The sequence below is a fragment of the Ptychodera flava genome (genome assembly GCF_041260155.1).
Source record: "Ptychodera flava strain L36383 chromosome 23 unlocalized genomic scaffold, AS_Pfla_20210202 Scaffold_24__1_contigs__length_23054250_pilon, whole genome shotgun sequence".
Taxonomy (NCBI): Eukaryota; Metazoa; Hemichordata; class Enteropneusta; family Ptychoderidae; genus Ptychodera; species Ptychodera flava.
Window position 1 is genome coordinate 13,294,120 of NW_027248278.1, and position 8,206 is coordinate 13,302,325.

Below are 8,206 nucleotides of genomic sequence, written 5' to 3' on the forward strand. Positions count from 1 at the left end.
ATTACTCGTGAAATACCGAACGGTTGTAATGAAACTTGGCTAAAATTCCTATCTGAAATACCTTTTGCTCACATTGTAATCCGTATCGTAATTATTTTTCTGTTTAAATATCAAATTGTCAAAACTTAACAAATGAGGTTTACTGTTTGCGGACGTGGACAGATTAGGGTCAATACAGGTCACGATTCAAGATGGTGAGTATCGCGAGCGAAGGTTTCGCTTCTCTTGTTGATTTTTTGCCGTAATTTGCCCGATCAAAACAACGCAAACGTAACACAGTTCTTCGTAGAATTTCTCGACGTGATCTACGGAGATACTGTGTTGTGGGAATCTATAAAAACGGTCAGAGGAATTGTTCAAACTATGGGGGCGTGCCTGTACCGCTGAGTTCAAAGCCAGCTGACAAATTGAAACGCGTTTGTGTTTTGAAATCAATGAAGAATATATTTCGGAAAGCTGCGTGCATGGTTGTGCGGTTTCATACGGAATTCGGACAAAAAGTCAGAGTTTATCCCGATCGTTTATTCTGGGAGGGTTAATGGAAGTGATTTAAAAGCTAGTGCTCTCAGGGAGGTCTCTGTATTGCTTGCGTGGAGCATGGATGTATAAAAAAGGCGTTGTAGCGAATTTATACTGTTCATTTAGCTGGCTTCCGGGTTCTCGAGTATTAATTTGATCATAGACCTTTAAGGTCTATGATTTGATATATATATATATATATATATATATATATATATATATATATATATATATATATATATATATATATATATCTCACAGAGCTCTATATTTTGTTGAGTTCCAAGGCAATATTGGAAAATCAAAACATTAGCAGGAGACAACATACATTGTGAGAGGAGATAGGATTTAGCAAAAGGACTGCGATCCGCTTTCTAAACTCAAATTATATTGTTCTGTTGCTCAAATGTTTTTTTCACCTAACATGGTTGTTTGTGACAGCTGGTTTCACTTGACAGTGGTGTTGATGTGTCACTATGAACAAACAACGGCCAGTAACAGTTGTATAACATCAGTGCACGGTCCCTCCACAAAAGGACTGTGATCAGTGGAAGGCCTTACGTTACAGAACAGTGGATTCGAAGCATGATTGTCTGGAAATATTGAGTAAATTCACTGTGTTTAAAACTCAGTGCATCTTTGGTTTTGTCAACATAATGTAATTTTCAAGTTCCCAACATAATGTTTTGTCTGTAATCATGGATGACAAAATGTGTACGTTCCATTATGGAGCATCATCACTATTCATGCGTGATTGAATTCCTCAAATAACAACTCTTCCATTTTTTTCCAGAGGTTCAGATTTTGTGGTGATTTGGATTGCCCTGATTGGGTTCTGGCAGAAATTGCCACTCTTTCAAAAATTGTAAGTTTCATTTTTTTTAACATCTTCCCATAGTTTGAATTGCTTGTTTGTCTGCTTTCCATTTCAGAAAGCTCAGTATTCTTGCATAATGCGGGTACCCTACATGACAGAGTGTTGAAAGGGATAGTAGCTGTAACTTTTGATGGTTTTTTCACTTTTTATTTTGACTTTCAACTACAGTTTCTTGTTGTACTCCCCGAGACATGTTGAGATACACAGTATTCAGCTTGTCAACTCAGCCTGTGCTATGTACATGTGTAGATTGCATTGTTATTGTTGAAAAGTGAGTTCTGGTCAAGACTAGAATTCAAATATAAACAATTACAGTGTATTTTCCATGCATACCTGCTGTATGAGCAAGCTGCACATGTATGATGTGGGTGTTGCAGTGAGTTAATAACTCCCAGTTGATTGACAAATACACAACAAAAAGAGTTTAAAAATCATCAAAAGTTACTGTACAATGCAAGATTTAAGGTATATGAACATTCCACATTGATAAAGAATCATTAACATAAAATTTGAATATTAAAGCAATGCTCATTAATATAATTTGCATAAATGAATACTAATATATCTCACATCTTGCACTAATAGAAAGTTACAGAACTTTTATCAAAGGACTCTCATCACCACAAGAAAGTCTTGTTCACAGAAGCTTTCTTGTATGCTCCATACCTAACATATGCATTTAGTTGTTTTGTCAATGTTTCCGTCTGTAGCTCTTGATGTCAAAAAGTTACCACTGATTTTATTGGTATATTTTCTGTTTTCTGACAGACTTCAATCAAGATGAAGTTGCTCTGTGCACAAGTCATCAAAGAACTGCTGGGAGATTCCATTGATGTAAGTATTTTGAGAAAAATACTTGGAGAGAGATAGTTAACCTCGGTGTTCACCCCCGATTTCCCATAAACAGGGCCACCATCACAATTTGGCAACAATAAGTTTGGGTGAAACCATTGTGGGGACAGGGGTTATGGCTAACAAAACAGTAAACATCTTATATTTTCTCTAAAAATATCATCCCTTTTCCATCGACTTTGTGCTCTTCGAGGTTGTTTCTTTTAAATTGATTACTTTTCTGTTTTAGAAATGTATTAAAAAAAGATACATCGTGGAACCTCATCTTCAGTGTGCAGATGCATGTACAAGATCACGTCTTTCACCAGTTTTGACCGGAAATGAGTGTTTGAATCACTGAAAGCGTCTAAAGTTTGATAGAAAAATAGTTGCCAGATTTATGAATACCTGTAAATGTGTACAGTCTCAGGTTTACAAAGTTCATACTGAATTATGTGTAAGTACATTTGTTAGTGGCCACATCAGTTGCTGTAGGACTGTTACCCCTGGGACATTAAACCGAACACTTTTCCTGATCCATGAGCCTATAACCTTAGCTTAGGGGAAGAGTATCCTCTTCATAGTGTACTGACATACAGTGGTATAACAGTTGAATTTCCCTCTTTATTTTTCAGTATGATAAAGTTTATAAACTGACTTCTGATGCGAAATATGGTAAGTTCTGGAGGTTATTTGAAACTCTCCTGTACAAAATTCACATGGTGTAGGCAACATCTGAATGAAATATATTTGACTTAAATGTCATTGTCAAATGTCACGTAGTACCATCACCCACTGGTAACACTTTTCCTGCCAAGCTCATGTCTCACCATCAGGTCAAGGTGGTTAAAACTAGTAAAGCAAAACATGTGCATTTGAACAAAGACTTGAAGATTTGAAGGTCCCTGAAGACAGAGATATTGTAAACATGATTTTTTACAGACTATATCTGCTAAAACATATGGTAGATATGGTTTTTACTCAATACTGCTTTTTTACTGACTTGGCAGATGGGGAAGTTATATTGTCTGGCAGGTAAAGGGTTAATGACTTTTGGGGAATAATCAATGCACAGTCCATATTTTATAAACCCTAATCTTGTCAGGCAGTATCAACCCCCCCATGTTCCAAGTGTGTAAAAAGCAGTATCAAGCCAAATCTATACAGACTTTCACTGACTTGATATGGAATTTTATAGCATGTTTATTCAATAACAGACATCTTTACTGTAGCAATGTTTGTAGGGCGTATGTCTAGCTTTATGCAACATGAGACATGTTATGCATCTCTGTCACCCATTAACCACCTCGACCTGATGGTGACATATGAACTTGGCAGGGTAAGAATTTCAGGGGAATTTTACAGATCACCTGCTGTTTTCTGCAGAGAAAGTGATATTTGGATAATTTCTTGCTCATTATCGCAGAGATTGGTGATGTGAAAGGAGCAATAGCAGCACTCTCGTTCATCCTGACCAGTGCGGCGAAAAACAATGTAGATGGCGACTCATTGTCTAATGAACTGCAGCAGTTAGGTCTGCCAAAAGGTTTGTTGGTGTTTCTCAAGATCAGGCTGTCTGACTAATTAGGGACGCAAGTACCACAGCTTTTGTATGTCCTTGAAATAAATATCAGGTTGTCAATTTAGCTTAACGTTTCTGCCTGTGTCATTCCAGTACGGGAGTATGCATCTTGAAACTGAAAGACTTAAAAGTGTTCTCATACTTTCCTCAATGAAACTTTCAACCACTCTTTTACCAATTCAAGAACAAAAATCAGAGATCATTGTGCAAATTTTGGCACCAGAGAAGCAAATTACCAAAATTTACCGATATTTAAAATTTAAAATGGCCTGTATCCCTATGGGAAAAAAGTAATGTAAAAATTTGAGAGCTCATACATCTGTCAACCAGGCACATCCTACATTAACTGGTTCACCCCATTCCCTGTGTAGAGGTCCAACTTTTCCACTGAAAACAATAGGAATGTCCCATAATTTTATGTTATAAGGGTTAGCTAAGAACAGTCTCAAATCAGTATGTGTGATATTTCTGATATTAGTTCCATTCTGAACTATTTCTTTTTCCAATTCAGAGCATTCTGTGGCTTTATGCAAATCTTATGAAGACAAGCGCAGTGTTGTGCAAGAAAATTTTAGAAAACACAGCCTCAGACGTAAGTATATGTACACAGGGTTTATTTTTGAAATAAACATTTATTTTTTTATATGTGTTTTTGAACTACCAAACCTTACACAACTTTTTAAATTTTCTTCAACTTGCTATCAAAATATTTTTGGGTTTCGTTCAGAAAACAAGCAACAAAGAAGATTTAAAGTGCCAGAAGCCATAACGTTTGATGATTTGTTTACGATTTTGGTTTGTACTGTCAACTCACATTGGTGCAATTTCTTGTTCTTCTCCCCAAAGCATGTTGATATACACAGTATTCAGCTTGTCAACTCAGCCTGTACATGTGTAAACTGCATTGTTATTGTTGACAAGTGAATGTAGTCCGGACTAGAATTCTGATGTAAACAATAACAGCACATTTTACACCAAGACGCTGAACTAGAATTCTGAAATAAACAAGGACAGTGCAATTTATATGTATAGACACTTTGTTTACAATCTATATAGTTGGTATTATATCATGCTTCTGTGAGTACCAGTTCCGGTAGAACAAGAAATTGCAATTGACATTCAAAACAAAAAATAATGACAAATTCATCAAAAAGTTACAGCTACTAGCTATTTAAGGTAGAACGCACCTCGGGGACAGACATGCGGACTCTCAAACTTTTACAATTCTCTTCTGATATACCACATGTTGGGGTTCATTTTAAAGCTCTTGGTGAAAGAAAACTTTTCACCGGCTTAGTTTTTCGAAATTCGAAATTTTATTTTTTTCTCCATAGAGTTAACACAGGGATGGCGGCCATTTTGAATTTCTAATATGGGTAAATCTTAGGTAATTTGTTTCTCTCGTACCAAAATTTGCTCGGTGCCCCCCTATTTTTATTTTTAATTTTGACAGAGAATGATTGATAGATTCCTTACGGAAATTTTGAGCAAAAGTTTAAGTCTTTCACTTTCGAGGTGCATACTACCTTAATGCAAGTATGAATTCCTGAGCATTTTGAATACATGCATTTATTTATAGAATCAGATCTCATAGATTTCTAAATGTTTCTCTTTCTGTGTCCAGTGTCACACCTGGAGTCGGTAGAATGGAGGGTGGATTACGTTCTCAGCTCCAGCAAGTTACAGGAAGTTAATGAACCTTTTGTCCAGATAAGAATGAAAGTACGGAACCCAGACACCGATCAGAGTGAAATATCATCGTTTACGATGACCTCTGACAAATTTCGAGTATTTCTTAATGGTGAGTGAAAGGATAGCAACATATTGAAGTAAATTTCACGTGGCTTCCCTTGCACTTCTTCGAAAAAATATTTGGTCGAAGCAAGTTAAAATGGCTTCACAATGTCAATATTATATTGCATAACATTTTATCATAACTTTCAATTCTCTCCAATGGTATTTGTATGATGTTTTTATGGTAATCATTTGACCTTTGAACTCTTTACAACAGTTACCAGCAAACAAGCAATAGCCACTGAAAGACTGATGCGTTTACCCTTGAAAATCTTTTGTTGTTTAATATGCATGATGTTTCTTTGTTTATAGAAAAAATTATTAATCACACCCATTCTGGCCCAGGCAGTGACTTGCAACTGTCTATACAGGAAAAGTAACCATACTCAGAAACAATGACAAAGTTTGTTTGATATTTTTGGTTTACAGAATTGAAGCAAGCACACAAACTGATGGAAGGTCTGCAGACGTGAAATCACTCAGGATGTCATTTGTTTTTCCATCAAACCAGATATATTTTGTACTCAAGTTTTGGCAAGAATGTACTTTTTTCACTAAACCAGCACACAGGTCTACATTCACCATTGATCAACAATGCGTTTGGGTCAAACCATTGTGAGTGAGGGGTTAAAGCATCCCTTCTGATGTGTCAAGGTACCATGGTCTAATCTAGTTGGAGTTTGTTATTATGCAGCAAAGTTTCCAGAATTATTGAATAGCATAAAGTCACAAGTCACCTCAATATAAGCTTTTGGTTTTTCAAAATTCATTTGTTTACCAGCATATGTTTTGTGGTAGTATGCACCTCCAAACTGCAAGACTTAAATTTTTGCTCAAACTTTCCTCAAGGAATATTTCAAACCATTATCTTTCGAAAATAAGAATCAATACAAATCAGGGGTCACCAAGCAAATTTTGATACCAATAAAGTAAATTAATTGAAATTTACCAATATCTGAAATTCAAAATGCCACCATCCCGGTGTGAATTGTATTTGGAAAATATTCATTTCCAATTTCACAAAAATAAAACTGGAATTTTTTTTTACTTCACTTCAACACACTGTATACTACAGAAGTATTATGACAATTTTAATGCCTACCTTATGGTATCTATTCAACAAACAGAGTTTAATTTCAGAAGTTCAAGGCTTTTAATACTGAAATCCTGGTCAATGCAGGGCTGAGAGAAAGTGAATTTTAGGCAGTACCTGTATTGGAGGAATCCTGTATTTTATCTCATGTTTTTTTCAAGTATTGTCAATATTTTGTTCAGGAGAAGTAATTTGATAATGTCACGTACAATAGTTAGTGCTGACTAATTCAGTTTGTCCAACCTCCAAGACTACCAGGGTAAATGAATTGATTCCGCAATTTCATTGGACTACTAAACATTGCAATGGAATATTTACAAAAGATGGACCACCAATGGTCACAAGGCTGGTGATCCTTTGCCTTTCCCTGCGGTTGTAAATTTGCAATGCTACTTCTCTGTGCTATGTTGCCAGTGAACTCTACTGTGGAATCTACGCTCTGTACTCACAGAGGACCACCAAGTCAGTTGTAGGACCACCAACCAAGTTGTAGGACCACTTGATTTATGTGTAGTAAGGAGTAATTGTATAGACTACCAGGTCTTCTCAGTGGTGAATTTTCCTGTATATGTATTCATGTTCAAAGGAAGGCGGTCGTTGAAACTCTTCTCAAAGGTTGCCAGGGACCCCGACGACAAATGTAAACACTGTATCTGGGGTACGTTGGCGATTGATGAAAGTTAAAACATGTTTGTTAACAACGAATATCGTAAAAATTCAAAATAATGCAACTATGTTGATTTGATGCATCTAGATATCATGCATGAAATACATTGTTTGTAAACAAGAAAGTCACACACGCGCACTTCCGACGACTGCCTTCCTTTAATATTCATACATTATAACACTGTGCTTACTTTGAAATAAAGACCTTAAATATGTTAAAAGCTGTCATCTAATGTGGTTACCTACTTTAAAGGTATACAGTCACCTGTAATATGAATATGCCCATATATGGTCAAAGGGTTGTTCCTTGGTGTTCGAAATGCCCATGTGAGGGCGCTGTTTTTAAAAAGCGGCCACCCGCTTAAAATCTGTGATTGGTTAGATTTCTCTTGACATGGTAAATGTGGCAAAATTGGAACAGGTGACAGTACTGCTTTAAAATTGAATGAGTGACAAGTGTATTTAATTTTAGAATAAGAAGAGAAACACTTGACATCCGATAATATATAATTTGAAATATACAGTATACATCAAATTACTGTTTGTAATTACTTTTGTAAAATTGATTTTGTCATTACTTTTTTGAAACAGTATGTAGTATGCAACAAAGTACTGCTTGTAGCTATTACCGACTTGACTTCATGTCATAAAAATTGTGACTTGATAATCATAATTAACCTGTTATGCCTTCCCCTAAACCTGTGCCTTTCCCTTAAAGCCGTATGGTAGTTAAAGAAAATGTCCTGCAGTGAATAAGGGTAACAATAATTGATACAGTAATCTGACTGGCATCAAATTGGTTTAGAAGAAAAAAGAAAGCAAATGACATTAGCTTTTGCTTTGC

General features: G+C 35.9%; 1 protein-coding gene across 1 annotated transcript; it reads left to right on the forward strand.

Moving 5' to 3' along the window:
• The first annotated feature begins 169 nt into the window (after positions 1 to 169).
• On the forward strand, positions 170 to 7,583 carry LOC139124966 (COMM domain-containing protein 4-like). The gene is made up of 8 exons (XM_070691087.1): positions 170 to 194; positions 1,313 to 1,384; positions 2,165 to 2,230; positions 2,863 to 2,902; positions 3,654 to 3,773; positions 4,321 to 4,401; positions 5,434 to 5,610; positions 6,033 to 7,583. Exons 1-8 carry the CDS (start codon positions 192 to 194, stop codon positions 6,074 to 6,076), a joined length of 603 nt encoding a protein of 200 aa, XP_070547188.1. The 5' UTR covers positions 170 to 191; the 3' UTR covers positions 6,077 to 7,583.
• Positions 7,584 to 8,206: the final 623 nt, after the last annotated feature.